This window comes from Carya illinoinensis, chromosome 13, assembly GCF_018687715.1.
Source record: "Carya illinoinensis cultivar Pawnee chromosome 13, C.illinoinensisPawnee_v1, whole genome shotgun sequence".
Classification (NCBI taxonomy): Eukaryota; Viridiplantae; Streptophyta; class Magnoliopsida; order Fagales; family Juglandaceae; genus Carya; species Carya illinoinensis.
The window spans coordinates 10,944,487-10,963,468 of NC_056764.1; the positions used below are offsets into that span (position 1 = coordinate 10,944,487).

At 35.5% G+C, this 18,982-nt stretch overlaps 1 protein-coding gene and 1 long non-coding RNA gene across 4 annotated transcripts; one reads left to right on the top strand and one right to left on the bottom strand.

The window, feature by feature from the left end:
* Positions 1-243: 243 nt before the first annotated feature.
* On the top strand, positions 244-9,051 carry LOC122292051. Of its 3 annotated transcripts, XM_043100231.1 has the most exons (8): positions 244-499; positions 2,107-2,566; positions 3,529-3,683; positions 4,683-4,778; positions 7,209-7,465; positions 8,091-8,311; positions 8,470-8,569; positions 8,657-9,051. In XM_043100231.1, exons 2-8 carry the CDS (start codon positions 2,213-2,215, stop codon positions 8,836-8,838), a joined length of 1,365 nt encoding a protein of 454 aa, XP_042956165.1. In that variant the 5' UTR covers positions 244-499; positions 2,107-2,212; the 3' UTR covers positions 8,839-9,051. The 3 variants fall into 3 exon arrangements, with proteins under 3 accessions (XP_042956165.1, XP_042956163.1, XP_042956164.1); XM_043100229.1 differs by having other exon boundaries at positions 245-499; positions 8,470-9,051; XM_043100230.1 differs by having other exon boundaries at positions 245-480; positions 8,470-9,051.
* Positions 9,052-12,676: 3,625 nt separating this feature from the next.
* On the bottom strand, positions 12,677-16,908 carry LOC122291233. Its single transcript, XR_006236577.1, has 2 exons — positions 16,803-16,908; positions 12,677-12,855 (listed from the first exon to the last, which is right to left on the bottom strand). It is a non-coding gene; the product is annotated as an uncharacterized LOC122291233 (long non-coding RNA).
* Between the last annotated feature and the right edge of the window lie 2,074 nt (positions 16,909-18,982).

Below are 18,982 nucleotides of genomic sequence, written 5' to 3' on the forward strand. Positions count from 1 at the left end.
CAGTAGTTTCATAGCCAACCGCCCAAAGCTTTTCTCGTAACATTATTCTTTATCCAATGTTCCACCTTTTAGCTTTAGAAATTTGTTTTTCACGAATCTTAAATTAAAAGCCCTAAAATTGTATCACTTTAATCATGAACAGCACATACCCAACAAATTTTGCGGTGATTTTTCTATCGCACACGTGTAAAGAAGGTAAGTTGTTGTCAACCTGTCAATAGCTTGAATGTCACGTGATACGGCCCTCCATTTGCCTCCGCCAGGCCAGTTCTCATTCTTTCACCATCACCTACCCGGATGGGACTGGAGAAACGAAGCGGAACGAAGACTTCCGTAACTTTAATTCGTCGAAAAATCAATACCGTAGAGACTTTTTGGCTGCTTCCCTCTGAACCTTAAAGTCCCAAATGTGTCGAGCGACTCGAGCCCCAGCTCCAGTGATCTTCCAGCGAGCTCTTTGTCGAAGTTAGGATCCAGAACGTAACTCTCAGATTTCCAGGTCTTTGTTTTAGTTTAAGTTTTGAATTCTGTTTTCTGGTTTAAATTGTGCATGTTTGAAGAACTTGCCCCCACTCACTACCATTATTCTTTATTTTGGTTTGAATCATACTTGCAATTGTGCGACCGTTGATATGTTTGAAGATGCTATATCGCAAATTAGCATCACGTTTGGAACTTAAAAAATGTGATGTCAGAAATTAGCATCTTCATTCGAGCCTTTGTGATTTAAACATGGCTGATCGTATAGAAAAGAAATAGCGGCTTTATCACTCTGCTCGTGTTTTTTTTTTCGCGATGTTGTAAGTGAAATTGTGAATACACTTCGAATAATTCTAGTAGATATTTGGAATTCGTGACTACATATTTGGCTGTGCGATGATTTGAGGCTTCTGATCATGTAAGGCTTTGAATGATACCGGAATAGTTTACAGCTTTCTATAATTATTTTGTTTTAAATCAAACGATACGTACAAATTTGGATGTGTTTACGTGTAATTTGGAAGATCTTGGAAACAAGTAATTTTATTTGAATATCAATTTCTGAAGTACATGGGAGCCATATATTGAGAGGCTTGTCTAAACAAGAATTCCTCCAAAGACGAATTCTAATGAATACAGTTATCGATGACAGTTTGACTTTTTGTTGCTGAGTTGAATATTTATTCTTAACCAGTTAATTTCAGGGAGGTACACTACCTAGAAGATACTTTCTGGTATAGTTTAAAGGATGATATATATCAAGTTCTTTTGGTGTCATCTGCAAACTTAGTATGTGCTTTATGATTGGTTTATGCCAATGGGTTTCAGAAGATTGCCTGAAATAATAACAGGTCGAAACATTAGATTCAAACTTTTTAGCTAATGGTTCTTTCTTGTGTATGCTCCTCATTTGCGTTGGGAGTGCAAAAGTTTCTGCTCTGTTAGGATTTTTGTCTGATTGGTTCTTATGTAGATGCTAATAAGACAGTAGTTTCATATTAGACAGTGGCACGTTTTCAGATGCTTTGAAGGTGATGTTGCAATTACTACTATTCCTTCAAGATTTGCTGCTACTTCTGTTCGTTTGATCTCTCGCAGTAAGCGATGAAAATTAGCTATCATGTTGCTAATTCTGCTTTGATGGTGAACAATTAGAACAAAAGTTCTGATTGAATGTGTGACGAGAATTCATTCGCATCTAGTGCTTTTCCGTGTATATTATTGATATTTGATCTATTGGAATGCTCTCTCTTTTTATTTTTCAAGGATACTCATAAAAAAAACCCACTGGTACAGCTCTTTGTTAATTTTATTTCTGCTTTAACATTAATAATCTGTAGTATGAAAAAATGTATAATACCAAACAAACCGATGCTGAACAATATATTTTGAGAAGTAACTTTCTATTCTGGATATTGAATGTGTTTCAACCGTTACATGAAGATGATTGAGGGCCAACTGTATATGTAAACCATTATGCATTTACTGATTTTCACTGTATTTTTTGCAAGTCGGCGTTTGTACATGCTAACTAATTAAGATTACTGGCATGGGAATTAGCATGCTGATATGTGCTCTGCAGATTACTAACATCATTTTTAAACTCACTATTTTTTATGGATCCAGGAGTCCTGCAGGTTAAGCAAATGTACAGGTTACCTGTTCTTGTCCTTCTGACTACTCTATAGATCACCGGTGAACTCAGAACACAAGCGCTTACCAAATATTGTCAATGGGAGACTCATTGAATAGTTCCAGGTTAAGCAGAGGCTCTGAAGCAACGAGTGTCACCACTGCAAAAAAGGTGTCTAAAACAAGTTTAGTGGCTTCTTGCCCTAAAGCTCCTTCTCTAAATACTTTTAGCCACATAGCTCTGGGAAGCCATGGTATATTTTCAAGAGGTGCAGTTGGCCATGCCGCATTGTTTTTACTCAAAGTTGCTGCTTTAGAGACGTTAAGAAGGTTCTCAAAGGCTAAATGTCCATTTGCATGGCGTGGTCTTCAGACTTTGCAAATGTTATGCTATCCACCATTCAAGTGGATTCAAAGATGGGCTCCGTTCAAGGGTTTGGTGGAAGGCATGCAGGTTTGTTTTTACAAATTTATGAAAGGTCTAATCATAATCGAGTCACCCTTTACCAATAACTTCACATGTAACATACAACACACATCCTCTGCATCCTATATATCATGGACAGATTTACATATCAAGGCAAGTCAACAAAGGAAAATCTGTTGATTCGAGCAGTTCTCAAGTATATGTATATAGGCATTGATATGTTGTCTGTATTCTTCCTCTCTTTCTTCTTTTTCCTATATGTCATTTACAAGTTAGTTTATTTTGCTTTACCAATAAGCTCTATCCCAAATGTTACCCCCCCCCCACCGGGCCCCACCGTCTCATAAATTAAGGCGATGTGTGAGATTTTGGGTTCAAGATTCACTAGGAACATGTCACCAAAAAGAAAAGAGAAAAAAGGAAAATGCAATTTTTAACCTCCACTAGCATACTTTCCACATTTGGCACTCTCAAACTACCAAAAACTGATAAATAACACACGCACGATGCTGAACATTAAGACGTATGAAGTTTAGGTGAAAATAGGTCACATATAGACAAAAGACTATTACTAGTGGTTGTGAGGATCTCAACAGAGGGTGAGCATTTTAACTTCTTAGATTGAGGGTGCAAGTGCCACTTTTGATAGTTTGGACTGTGAAGTGTATAACAATGGTTAGTTAGATGGTGTACAATGTATTTTTCAAAAAAGAAAAACACAATTTAGTTATAGGGGCACAACCATCCACTCACAATGTGTGAAAATAAAAATACCCTATTGGAGAGAGGGAAAATAAAAAAATAAGGGCAGCTAGAGATAATCTGGGCCCCCATCCACTCACAAAATTGTTAAAACCACAGAAAGAAGCTTCTCCACTGTCTATTCACAATTTTCAAAGTTTCGTGCATTTCATTCACACAACCTGTTAAAATTATTTAAGGTTTCCATTCTTTGGCTCGTTTAATATTAAGTATTTCCTTGCTTAAAGGTACTGTCAAGGCCTATTCTAGTCCTTTCAATTGCAACAGCTTTCTCTGATGAAGCAGAGTGTAGCAGTGGAACCTCAGATGGTGTCAGTGATTCTCATACACATTCAGAACTAGGTTCGGATCTGTCCTCTGTACAGTCTAATATGGATACAAGGTATATGAGTAATCAAGATGCTTATAAGTTTGAACTTTAATTCTTTATAGAGGCCTTTTATATTTTTGGAGAAACCTCAAAATTGAATGTTGATCTTAGACATCAGCCAAATTTGGTTGATTTTTATTGTAAAATTCTAATGATGTTTCCTACAGAAATATTTTTGATATGGTATCTTGAGTGACAACACTTTATGCATTATTTTTTACAATGAAGTTTTCTTGCCCACATTGAGAATGGTTTATTCCATTGTCAAATTTTGGGCAATTATTGAAACAAAAACTTTATGTGCAGTCACTTTTGCATACTCTTTACGCACTCCAATAATATGATTGGCTGCGTCACTTTCTTTAATATGAAATAACTACTTTAGCCAATCACATCGATAAAGTACGCAAAAGTGAGACTGTATGTAGCATAACTTGTAATGTATAGGTTAGGTGTGATTGGAATCAAAGATGGAACCTAGATCAGGCTGACCTGGTTTGGTTTTTAGATACTACCCTAGTTCCAAACATTTCATTCAACTTGGTGATACATTACTTGCTATAGGGTAAGACACATGATTCCATAGAAAGATCTGGAGCACTCTTTCTTTTTTCTTTTAAACAAGAAGTATCTAAAGATTCCAAACATTTCAAATATAGAAAGATTTGGCCGTGGGCATTGTTCTTGTTTTTGCCAGATCTAGAAACCATACAAAGGTTGCTGATCATTTTATTATGGGACCTAACAAGGCAATCTGTTTGGGTCATTTATATCTAAATAACCAATTGGTTTTCTTCACTGATCATGTACAGTGGCATTGGGCATACCTAGATTTGAATACTTTTGCATGGATTCCATTTTTTATTCATTTTTATTTGTTTACTTGTAAGATTGTGTTAGTGACTACTCGTTTTGGAAGTATTAGTGACCAGCCTTTAAATGATGTATGTGTACTCTTCATATTTATTTTTCCAAGTTGCTTACATTTTTAGCTTTCGGTGCAATACCCAGGACTTCTGATGAATCTCCTGAAAGTCTGGCATCTGAAAACTGGTTGATACAACTGCATAACGAGCTGAAAAATCAAGGGATTTGCTTGCCAGAAAGGTGATTGAATGATTTTTATGTATTTACAATTCTCAAGTGACTTGCATAATATTATATATATATATATATATCAAGCAGCTAAGATCCAATTAATATTGTAGTTTTTTTTCTCAAAATATGTTACTTGTAGTTTGTTGCAATCTCCTGTTATGCTACTCTTATATATATACATATATATTAGTCTATTAGCCCAACAACTTTTTAACATCTTGCATGTTAGTGTGGTTATTCCTTTTTTGTATTTGCTTTCTCTTGCATATTATGATCTTGTTGAACGGCCAAGATGCTTGAATATGACCAAAATACAACTTAAGTTTATACTTGCTCTTTACTCATATGTGTTGCTTCCTTTTTTATTTTTTGTCACATACCTCATCCTTACTCTTTTTTTTTATAAGTAAAAAAGTATATTAATAAAAGAATAGGCAAAAGCCATGTTCAGTCAAAGAATGTCCTAGCTACATAGGAGCAATAGAAACAAGGAAATCTTGAAAATCTTGGCCATTAAAATTAACGGCAATGGCCCAAGTATAAAGTTCTAAAAAAGAAGGCTTTCAGCTCATCCATCGATCTCTCTTTGTCCTCAAACGTCCATTTGTTGCACTCCTGCCACACACACAACAAGATGCAAATAAGAATCATCTTCCATATAGCCTTATCTGGTTGTTGCCTCTTAAATCTGTCCAGCTAGCTAGGACCGCCACTATTGTCTCAAGCATAACCCAACCCAAGTCTAGTCTACAAAAAACCTCGTTCCATAACCCTCAAGCTACCTCACAGTGCAGTAGAAGATGGTCCACAAATTCACCCCCCTTCCTACACATGCAACACCAATCTATGATGATCACCCATTGTTTTCTCAAATTATACGTTGTGAGGATCTTACCCAAGGAAGCAGTTCACACAAAAAATGCTGCTTTGAGAGGCGCCTTCTGTTTCCAAAGCCTTTTCCGTAGAAACTGAATGGAAGGCTCTTGTGCTAGAGACTTATTAAACGAGCGAACCGAAAACATGCCTTTACCTGTAGGTATCCACCACAATAAATCAGCATGTTGATTACTTGGTTTGGTTGAGTACAAAAGGCTGAAAAAGGCTTCAAAACTGTCCATTTCCCAATCTTGTGCCACCCTGCTAAAATTGATGTTCCACTGTATTTGTTCCTCCACTATCACCATGACCTCCGCCACTGAAACATCTTTGGCACTTGCAACCTTGAAAAGTGTCGGAAGTAGATCTTTAAGTGCACCATTACCACACCAAGTGTCATACCAAAATTTGATCTTGGCCCCCTCCTAAACGAAACTTGGTGTAACAAGAAAAGACCCCCTATCCTCGTCTAATATGTTTTCACAACCCCACGCCATACACCCCTCTCACTTCATTAGTACACCATCCGCCCCATAATCCCCCATACTTACTCTCAATCACCAACTTCCAAAGAGCTTCTGGTTCTTTATGATATCTCCACAACCACTTTCCAAATAACACCTGATTAAAGATTCTCAAATTTCTAATGCCGAATCCACCATTCGCAAGAGGCCTACAAACTTTCTTCCATCTGACTAGGTGAAACTTGAACTCCTTGCCTATTCCACCCCACAAGAAATCCCTTTGTAGTTTCTCGATACGAAGCGCCACATTTGCTAGAATAGGAAACAGGGACAAAAAATAGGTTGGTAAATTAGATAATGTACTTTATCAGGTAATCCTACCCCCTTTTGACAAGTACATTCTCTTCTAAATTGCTAATTGACGCTCTACTTTCTCAATTATTGTATCCCATTGAGAAGCTACTCTCGAGGGGTACCCCAACAGAAGGCCAAGATAAGTCATAGGGAGTGAGGTAGTCTTACACCCCAGAGTATTAGCCAACTGTCTTAAATTCTGAACGCCTCCAATAAGCACCATCTTTGATTTGTCCAGGTTCACTTTCAACCCAGAAGTTGCTTCAAAGCTAAGTAGGAGTGCCTTCAATACTCAAACCTGATTTTGATCCCCACCTCACAAAAGATAAGAGTGTCATCTGCAAACAATAAATGAGAAATGTTAATAAGTCCCCCACCTGGGGATCCAATCAAGTAACCAGTCACACGTCCACTTATCCACAAATGTTTAGAATCTATATCTTTGCTGGAATCTTGAAGTTCTCATAAACTTGATAGCCTACTGCATTACATCATCTTGCTTCTAATAAGTATATAAGATAATTCCAAGGGCAATTAATTGTTCAGATGGCTTATAATTCTATTTTATTCCCGTAATATGGTAGTTTTAATCTAAAAATCTCATATGCATCAGGACTTTGAAGTGACGTAATCTTTTAGTACTAGTCTAGAGAAATAGCCTGTTGTTTTTTTAGTTTGCGTATTTATGTTTGGATAGCTTGGTTTCTCTTGTGCAGCAGACCATGACATACTAGTGTTTCTGCAGAATTAATGACGATGAGCTCCATAGATTTTACACTGCTGCTAATGGTGACTTTACATTCTTGCTCTCGTCAATTAAGAAGACGATCCATTGGAGAGAGACCTACAGAATTCTTTCAGCACAAGAACTTGAGATTTGGTCAGATATGATTTTCTGGCATGGATTTGATGTGAAGCACCGACCTTGCCTCATCGTGCGGCTTGGACTCGCTACCATCACCCTGTCCTCTCATGACAAACCTCGCTTCGCTCAAGCAGTTAGTATGTTTATTTTCCCTCGCTGGTAAATTTTTGGGTTACAATATACATATGTGAAAAATAATGATATAAATAACCACATCAAATTACATAGTAACTGACAAGCCTTGTTTGGTACATACATATGAATTGTCTCTCTTTCCAACTTGTGGTCTTTGTCTTCAAGCCTCTTGCTATGCATAGTCCACATCTTTGATCTGTCATTGGTAGAAATTGTTTTTGTCTTAGGCAGCTTGAGCCCAGCAACCAGCTCCCTTCAGTACCACTTTTGATGGTGGCGAAATCTGGTCTGTGAATAACCATAGACTTCTTGATCAATTATACGCCATTATTAAAAACATTGTTGGCATGGTACATCTGAGCTTGATAGTAATTAGTGCTTGATGCGGTAAACTGGTAATTCTCTGAACACTTATTTTTTTCCCACACACTTTCCTGCTATCAACGGAACAACAAGGAACTCAACTGAATACAGCAAAATGTCTTCGCCATCATTTTGGCTTTTAGTCTTGGAAGTAATTCATTACTTTTCAGTCTCACAGTGCACATTATTATATTCTCTTTTATCGAATTTGTCCAATCAGTTTTTCATGTGGTACTATCACTCATTGAATGGTTGCAACTACAGTATCTCAGGTAGAGCATGGAGTCTTGCATTTGGTTGATGCAGAAGATTCACAAATAACAGTTTTGGTGGATTGTGACGGGTTATCTCCCTTGAAAGTTCCCATGCAAATGATGAGATCCTGTTCTTCCCTTCTGCAAGATCACTTCCCAAACCGTCTTGGTTGTTTGTTTGTTATACATCTTCCTCCAGTTGTTCGTGTTCTTGCTCAAACTTTTATTCAGGTAAGCTTGTTTCTCTGATCGGTTTAAGTGTTTGAGATTCTTTCTCTTCGGTTTCTTTTTCTTGTATGACGTTTTGCTTTTCATTTCTTCAATAATGAACCTGATGGCAGAAAAGGTGCTCTGTTTAATATAAGAATATGAATCTGTTGCTCATTCAGGTTCTGAAGCCCATCACTCGAAAAAAGCTGAGGATTGAAGGGGAGATGTACAAGAAGGTACTCTCCGAGAACCTTGGAATACTTCCATCTTATCTTGGTGGTAAGTGCTCATGCACAAAATGTTCAACCTTAAGCATCTGTCTCGCACGGCCTATGGATAGGATGAACAATATTCAGCCTGTTGCAGTTGTGAGCGGTGATGAGGATCTACGTCTACGCCACCCAGAGAATGAAATTGATGCTCATCTGAATGGTAACTACGACCAGGTTTTGAGAACTGCCATGATAAGCATCCTCATGTTGTGGGCTTTCATTGCTGTTATTGCTGGGTTATGGGATCCTGAAAGCCGTCCTTCTTTGCCTCATTAAGATATGACTTCTAGCGTGAACTGGCCCTTTTCATTTCTCTTTACAGTTTTGCTATTTTTTTATGCTAGTGTATGTGCGTCTGTGTGAATTGATATCACTTGCTATTTGTAAGATATTGATTGGCATCCTAAATCAGTAAGTTAAGTCTCGAGTGAAGTGGTAATGTTTCTGTTAAACGGGTAATTTCTCTATAGCCATTAACCATTAGTACTACTTATGTTTTATTGTCGAAGTATAATTGTTGCTGTAATATATATATATATATATAATTGATAATGTTACCAAAGACTATCCTCAAGCTCCTCTAGATCTCAAAAGCATTGAGGGATTGTCCCACATCGGCTAGTAGTGATCTTGTTAGTGGTTTTATATTGAGAAAGGCAGCCTCTCCTTCACTAACGCTTTTGTGGGATGAGTTCTATCTTGATTAGGATTAGAACCAAACGATGTGTTGGTGTTGTTGGGTCCCTACTGGCAAGGGTCCCGGAAGGTAGATATGGGTCCAGGGTAAGGGACTCCCCAATGGGGGGAAGGGATTGTCCCACATCGGCTAGTAGTGATCTTGCCAGTGGCTTTATATTAAGAAAGGCACCCTTTCCCATACAAGCACTTTTGTGGGATGAGTTGTACCTTGATTGGTGTTTGTGTACAAAAACAGCCAATACATCCCTTTTCGTATGAGATGGTAAAATTATTTACAAATTAAAACCATTCAAATACAAACAGTGGAGATGGGCATATTCGGAATGGAGGAAACATTCGTAAGAGTACGTTTGGATGTCAAACCTATCTTAAACTAATTAATTATTGATAGAATATACTATTTTTCAACTTTCTATAAAAAGTTAAATATATTTTAATTTATATTATAAATTCAAATATATCTCAATAAAATCTATATTTAAATACTATTTATAGATTAATTCAAATCATATTAGTACTCAAACACAAACACAACCTAGTAGTTATTTGTCGTATAGAAAGATAAATATCCATGAACTGTATTCTTTTAAAAGGTCAATTTTTTTTCCTTTCCCATCCCCATTATTCCCATTATCGTCTCTTTTCTTTACATCTTCCTTCCTTCCGTTTTGGAGGCTCGACCTTCATGGATAGAGAATGGGTGGGGGGGACTCATGGTATTAATTACGCACACAGTACCCGACAAAATTGCTAATCTCATTATGGGTGTAAGAAAATCATCCGTGGCTATGCTTTTTGAGGTTTAATAATATGTTTGCATACTTTTAAGGAAAGGAAATGGGACTCTTTTTAGTGACTTACAGTTGCATTCATATATGCATCCAAACCCTTCGGTAAAATTCATCAACTCCATTGCATATCGATCCATGTCTAGCTTGTAGTTAAAATTCAGCTAGCTGGACCACTTTGTTTCTTTTCACGTACGGATTTTTAATTGCTTTTTCCTTTTTCCTAATTTCAAGTGTTCAAACATCATGTACTGGTGACGTACGGTTGATGAGATGGTGTACATCTAGGGCTGCTTAGATGGGAGGATATTATAAAAAGACGTTTTTTTTTTTTTAAACTATCATTTATTTAAATGTTTTCTGTTTAATATAGTTTAGAAACTTATCAAATCTTTACATCTCTCTATTTTTTAATATAGATTTAAAAGTACTTAAGATATCTTTGTACATATACATATAGCCATGTTTAAAACGATCATGTGTTTGTCAATATCAAGATTATTAATCCATGGTGCATGTCATCTTTGGATTAAGTTATTTTTTTTAATGAGCTAGCTAGCTTTTCTAAAAGCTCAGATCCAACTTTTGAAGTGCCCCCAAGATGCTATATTTTGAAGCTGGTTTGATCATTTTAGAACCTTAATTTTCAAGAATGTCATGAAATTTCGATAATATATATATATTGATGAACATTGATGATCAACTAAATAAGCAAGCATTTTATTGTTTAGTATAAGCATAAATATGCTATGCTATGTCCGGACAAATTTATGCCACTTTCTCGCATAGAATCCTACTATATATACCTGACGGCCATAGCAGGGGAAATGGGTACTGTCATTTTCGGGTGGGCTCCGACTCCGACAGAGTCGGAATGCCCACATCCGACCTCCGACTCTGACTTGAGTCCGATGTCAAAACCACCTCCGATTCCGACTCCGATTGGAATCGGAGTTTGACTCCGATCGGAGTTCTCGGAATCGGAGTTGAGATGTCGGAGTTCGACGGAGTCGGAATGCCCACATCCGATTTCACGGTTCGCCGGTGGCCGTGGATCTCGAGTCATTTAACCGGTGGGTTTCACGATCACGAGCTGGGTCCAATACCAAAGAAACGCGTTCCCAATCCCTTCCTTCAGAAGCCAAAAAGCGTACAAATCGAAAAGCAAGTAAAAGAGAATATCACTGGTCCTCGAGCTAGTCCCGCTCCAGCACATCCACTCCAGCACCTCCCTCCGCTACCTCCCCGTGTCGTTTAACCAGGCGATCGGCATATTCGTCTGCGGAAACACCTCCCTTCACAGTCATATTCGCCTTTCTCATCACATGCAAGAAGGAGTCCGGCGAGGTCTACCTCGCCCTCGTTCCCGTTGTCTTGGGGATCATCTTGGCGAGCAACAGCGAGGCCTTGTTACTTCCACCTGTTCGAAAATGGGTCGAGGAGCTGGAGGGGGAGGCACTGGAGGGGGAACTGGGAAGAGAGGAGCAGAACTGTGTAGGGTTAGCCGGTTAGAGATGAACTTATATCCTATTAAAAATAGCGTCGTTTAAGGTTTTCCTAAAAAAAATAGTTGCAAAATGTGCAATGGTGCATGAGGGGATTCGAACACAGGATCCAGAGAAACAAAACCAAGCCTCAACCATTGAGCTACTTGACTACATAATATTGATAATACAATATATAATATATAAGGTATAAATAGTCGGAGTTCGGAGTCGGAATCCGGAGTCAACAAGGCCTCCGAACTCCGACTCTGACTATGACTATGAGAGTCGGAGTAACTCCGACTCCGACTCCGAATTCCGAGAACTCCGACTCCGTCGAAGTCGAATTCGGAGCGGAGTCGGAAATCTCGGAAATTTGCACAGGCCTACTGTCATTGCTTGTGCTCTTTCACTTAGATCTCGTCCAGTACTACTGCATCATATATATTTGAGCTTAATTTATGCACATTTAATTGATTACGTACATAATTGAATGGCATATGCATGCATAGAAATGCTATAGCCGCACATGAGGATTTTGACAGTGATTTTTTTTTTCTTAAATGATTAAGAAAATATTTTTTGATTATGTAAAAAAAATTAAAATATTTAAAAATATTAAAAAAATATATGGAAAAAAAATATATCGTCGGATATCCCCTTTCGTGACTATAGTACGCATGCATGTGTTTTTGCTCTTTAACTTTCTGGCTAGATATATTTTATAAATTGACGAGAGCATCGGCCGACGGCCAAGCACCAGCACTTGAACACTCTTGATCCTCGTGAAACATACGTTAGCTAGAATGACGTGCTAGTTGATGAGTGGAAATCTACAGAATACCCACTTTAAATTTGTTGTTATGGAGAACATGCTTAATAACTTTAATTTGTTTCTGAAAATGTTAGATCTTCGACAAATTTACATGGATTATAACGTGAATTAATAAATATTGTAGTATTCACTTTATATATCTTCTATATATGAAACAGAATTTATTGTTTTAAATGAAAAATCTTGTTTCACCGTTATTTTTATTGTTCCCGTTAAATAACAGTTAAGCCACCATTTGTGGCCATTTATATTATTTGTTTCAATTCCATTAAATAGCAGTACCCCTGTTGGTGGCCAATTGTGTTGTCTGTTTGAATTCCATTATATAATAACTCAAAATTTTGAAGAAAAACAGTGCCAAATTTAATGGCAAAATATTATAATTAGTTACAATTTGGAAAAACTACAGTCCCATTTTCTCTTATTTTTTCCCTTCTGTATGTCAGCAATTGAATTTGTAAATATTGTCCATGCATTGGAATGGAAGCTGCAACCAGAGAGAAAATATAAGCTATAAATTTGTAGAGGCAGATTTTAATCACATGTAATAGAAATTTATAATAAGTTTTTATAATATGTAGTATAACTTATAATTTATAATAAGTTACTTTTTATGTCCGTGTGTGTAGGCAGGGAGAAATTAGTGATTTTCAATCACTTGATGAGGCAGCCGAATGGCCAAGCAGTGCAGTAGTCATATTCAAAGTTTGAATACCAAGAGTCATATTTCGTAGGAACTGAAGAGACATTGAAAAAGGTTTAATAAAACCTTTCTATTATTTTCAGTGCAGTGGTGCTAACATTTGAAAAGTGACTGATACCTTCTATTACTTTCAGTGCATTGGTGCTACGGTTTCCTTGGTTTGAAGGAAGATTGAAAAGTGAGTCTAACTTTCTTTTGTGTGTTTATAGTATAAGTTTATCTATGTATTATATATGTTTTTTCTTATATTTCTAAGAAATGAACTAACTGATTCAAAAACCTATTACAAAACTCAATTCAGAAAACTTATCCATGATCTCTCTCTCTGAAATCAGGTGTGGTGAAGCAGTGCAGTGGTGCAAAGGTTTTAAGGTACATTAAAAAGGTCAGTTTTACTGCCTTTTGTGTGTTTATATTATATATAATCTATCTATGCATTACATCAATCTCTAAGTTATATGATATTAGATTACTGCCTTTTAATAACTTATTTGTCTTTGACTTTAATAATAAAAACATCAATCCAAATAAAGTCACAAATTTTCTAACATAAGCATATATAATACATGAGCATATATGATCACAGATGTTTTCCTGTACAAATTTTCTAGCATATAATTACATCAGTGTCTTATAATTATACAGTTCAAAACTCTTCACATAATTAGACAGACAAAAATCCACGAAAATTGAAAGTAATTAAAAACTATATAATATATCTATTAGAGAAATCAAATATGATGAATGAAAACAACTCATATGATCGCAATTTATAGTACTCAAATAATTTGTAGGCATCTAATAAAAAATAATAATTGCTTTAGAAACCTCAGAACAAGAACTTCATTCTTTTACAATAAAATCACTCAGATTTAAGTCTGTCCATAAATGATATGCATTCATATATCTTTAGTAGCAGCACAGAGAGAGAAAAGAAAAAGAAAGACAGAAGCCATGCACTTTGCTTAGCTGTTATCTGATCATTTTTTTTTCTAATCAGTTGTTATTTGATCATGATCTGCTAACAAAACTGAAAAACCTGCATGGTTCATTTTCTTGAAGCCCCATGTTTTATATTTTAGGGGAGATTTGGTGAGTTTCATTTGTTTTGACTCTTAACATTTTTGCAAGGCAATCTTCACATTTACTGGTTGTACTACATATGGCCTGGCATGTAATTAAGTTGATCCTTTTTTTTTGGGCAACCTACTGTAAGCTAGAATGCCTTGTTTGTATTTTGTTTTGCTACTCGAGATAAATGTTCATCGATTCAATGTACTTTTATACTTGGGACATGTTGAACCCAAGGTTTCAAGTTTTGTGTAATTCTATATTTACACATGGATTTTGATGATAACAAATGAATTCAAAGAATAAAGGAGTCTCAAGCTCAAGTTGTCTACACAATGGAGTCAAGCACATCAAGGAAACAAGCATGAGCAAGAAGGGAACAAGTTCACATTAAAGTTATAGAGTAATGTTGTAAATCTCTTCAAAATTCGAAATTAGGATTAATGCTCAAAATTAATATTTTATCATAAAGCATTAAAATACATTTTCCACATGTGCGTGAATATTTTTGAAAATTAAATTTGAAAATTTTGAAAGATGATTGATTGTCATCTTTTACATGTGCATGCCTTAATTAAAGGGTTGAACTTTGAAAATATTAAAGATGATTGATTGTCATCTTTCACATATGCATGTTTTATTTGAATATTTTCAAAAGTGATTGATGCTTTTTTAGACTTATACAAAAGGTAGATGATTTTGTTTGAAATATTTGAAAAGTAAAGTGTGCTCCTTTTGTCATATGCAAAAAGTAAAAGATTAGGTTTGAATTTTTTGAAAAATGAAAGTGTGCTCCTTTTGTCATATGTCAAAAGTAAAAGATTAGGTTTGAAGTTTTTGAAAAATGAATGATTTTGTCTTTGACAATTGAAAATGAAGAACCTTTTATTTGAATTTTTTGAAAAAGTGAATAATGTTGTCTTTGACATGTGAATCTTTTTAAATTTGAATATGAAGTCTCATATGCCTATAAATAGATCATTTGAGAGCTTCACATTTACAACACCAAAAGCATATAACATTCATTCAAAACTTTCATTCTCTATTCTCTAAGCATTGAGCCTTAATCCTTGTTTATTTTGAGAGATATAGTTTGCGCTGTATTGTTCTTATTTCACTCATTGAGGAGTGTTTTCTGATAACCTACCCACTATCAGCTTTTGTATCAGAAAAATGGTGTGTATAACCCTTGTGCGTGTAGAAAGTATTCTACACGGGGAATAGTTGAATCACCACGTGTAAGGTGATTGCAAGTGTAGAGGGTGTTCTACACGGAACCTTTGTAGCGGTGTTGTTCAAAGGTATAATAGGTTTCTATCTCCACCTGAAGAAGGTTGAATAGTGAATTTGGAAATCCTCAAGGGGTAGCTTGAGGTGAGGACGTAGGCAGTGGGGCCGAACCTCGTTAACATACTGAGTTTGCTTCTCTCTTACCCTTACTCTTTATATTTATTGTTATTTCATATTTTGTTTATATTTTATATTATATATTTGATTTATAATTGTTATTTTTTTAATACACCTCAATTCACCCTCCCTCTTGTGTTAGTCATCTGGGCAACAGGACAACATAAAGAAAACAATCTTTTTGCTTCATATATATCAACATGCACGCACAAATTCAAGAGTCAAGCTACCCCTCATGTTCCTTGTCTCCATGCCGGAATATAATACATGTTATTCTAATCCAAGCTTGACCAAAATCCCAGAAAACAAAGAACTCAATGGAAAATCAATACACTCATGAAGGCAGAACAATGTAGATTGTACATTAAAATGTATTTCACAATTTATATTGCTCCAGTCATGAACTAAAAAACCAGTAACATATGCAAATATGGATAACATACTTCAAGCACACAAAATAAAATAAAATCATTTAAAAGGCAACAAAATCTTTAAAACAAATAAAACCTAATCCCTATAGTCAAGCAATAATAAGAAGATATTTATATTTATACAAGAAACTCATCAACAGATCTGAAACCTCATTAGATAAAATAGAGTCTTGCACTTACAAAAGACACCCCCTTATATATTTTCATCTTTCTATAATTTTTCTTTTCCCTCTTTTGGACAGGTGCATGAAACAGAAACCCATAATCTATAGTCAAGCTTTATTAATGAAACGTGGAAACTAAACTCCAATAGAGAATTCATTTATATTTAGCTCATTCAATAACACAAACAACAACAATGATTAATCACTACACTCTTAACATTTGCCATACATGGATATTCAAAATAAAACAGTTATACATAACAATCTTCCAATCAGTGCATCAAAACAGAGATGATAAATGAGATCTACAAATACCTAACCTCTCCAGTAAAAGCACCATTGAAGTATATATCTCGTCCCCCATTCGCATGTAACTAAACACAGCATAACTACTGGCATTCAAATCAAATCTAAAAACCTTTCAAGTCAAGGAATCAGAAAGTCTGACTCAGTAGAAACACTGAACTTTAAAGAAAGTTACTCCGAAGTACAATAGAATAAGATCTATCTCGGATTTACATGCACACAACTCTTAATAATAATACTTAAAAATAAAGCACTGAAACGTTAGATCTAAAGAAAACGATTGCAAAAACAAAACGAAGCGAAACAAACAAAGAAAACGAAATGAAAACCTGTAGTGAAAGCTTAAGCTTACCCCCCCTCCCCTGGTGAGACATGGCTGTGAGAGATCTAGACGAAAGATGAAGTTGATTTAGAGAGAGAGAGAGAGAGGTCGGGAGGAAGGGAGAGGAAGGAGAATCAAAATTGAAGAGAAGAATTTATGTGGAGTAAAACTGATTAGGAAAAATATCCCTGCACCGTCACATAATGCAAGCTGTAAACAATAAATTGCTCTTCGAAAATGACAAATTTGAAACTTTACAGCTGTTTAGTTGGTACTCCTAACTCAAATTTTATATAATATTTTTTTTCTTTCACTTATTTCGTTAAAATCTTAATGCCACTATATATTATTCATTTAAGTTTTATATAATAATAAATTTTTATTTATTTTTAACTTTTTTATTATTCCTTTAGAATATTTTTTTTATCACATTTCACAAATCTGCTGGTTATATTTTATTTCATAATCAAATAAATAAATTTTTATTTTAATTATCATAATTTTTATCACACTTTTTTTATATCTTTTCAATATCAGAAAAAGAATTTGATTTTTATGTAAAGCTATTTTTTACCTAAAAAAATATGATTTTTTACAAAAAGATGAGACAAGGTTTTTAATAAAAAAAAAATATGATTTTTTACAAAAAGATAAAAAAAAATTTGTATTACAAAAAGATAAAAAATTTTATTTTTTATATATTTTTATAATTACAAAAAAAATTGGGGGTTTTATTTTATTAATTATGTAAAGCTATTCAAAATTTATTTTGTAAGAAAATCGACCGTATGTTAAAAGCATTGCGGAGAAATTATCAAAAAAAAAAATTGGAAGATTCAAGTTTATACAGATCCAGAGAAATTTAAGGAGAAAAGATATAAGCAGTTTAATGCATTTTCTATTGAAGCGGTGCAAGATGAGAAAAATGCTGAATCGTCATGTTAGAATCAAAATGATCTCAAACAGATTTTATAGAACTATGAGCAATGTTTATTTATAGGACCATGCTATAGATTCTATTAATGCTCTTCTTTTTTAATATATCACAACGTTTATTTATTTATCTCAATTACATAAATATTACATTATTGATTACTTAATTAACCAAAAATATTACATCTTTATTAATAAAAAATTAATTCTTAACCAAAAAAATTAAATATAAACTAAGCAAACGTACATTACACGTTGCTCTCACCTAGTATATATATAAATGCATCTATCTCTCTAGCTACGTACCACGTACTTGAGGTCCTTCAGCTCAAACAAGGAATTGAAAAAATATTTTTCTGCCTAGAATCATGTTAACTGAAAGCTGTGATGATAATCACCAAGTTATGATCTTTCTTTTCATGACCCCACTGGTTGTGGTGCATGGCTTTGAAAATTAGCCCTCCATTGAACCATGCCCATTGCTTTCTATTGTAGATCTTGAGTATGCATGCCAGTATGGTACGGTTGTTCTCCAAATATAGGTAGCAATTACAGTAAAGCTATATATATAAATAATATGTAAATGAAAAATGAAATGGGAAGTTAACGTCATTACCAACATACTAGTTGCAAACTGGAAAAAAAAAATATATATATATATAAAAAAATACACGTACCAATACCATTCAAGTACGTAGTTTAGTGCGACCCATTAGACTAGTCTTCGATCAAAGTGGTTAATTCCATTCCAATTGGTTTTCCTTCCTCTATAAAACCCCTACCATAACACTCAAAGTACCTAGCAATACATATGCACTCCTAGCCTCTTTCTCAACATTCCAAATCCTACGTACAACTTAATTATAAGAGCATTTTTCCTCGCAATGCTTCCCGTTCCCGACCAATATTTCATTAACAGAGCTCGAGAAGGGCGGCGTGCTTGCATTGCCTCCGCGTTCCGGACTGCTTTCGCCTGCATTATTGTGGGCTGCACCACCATGTACGGTCCTGCCTTCCTCCAACGCCAATAGCCTTCCCAGCATTTTCCTATGTGACCGTAATCCTGATCATTAATGCAACTGATGAACACTAGGCGATACATTGCGTGGCTGCTGGCTCGCGCTCTTCGCCACGGTCCAGAGTGTTGGTGCGGCTATCTTGTGCTTGCGGGTGATAGAGCCGGCCAGGTTCTCGAGCTTGACCACTGCTCTGGCGGTGGCGCTTCGCTCGTTTGTGGTGGCACTGCCCGAGTCCACTCACTTGGTATCAAAGCGTAT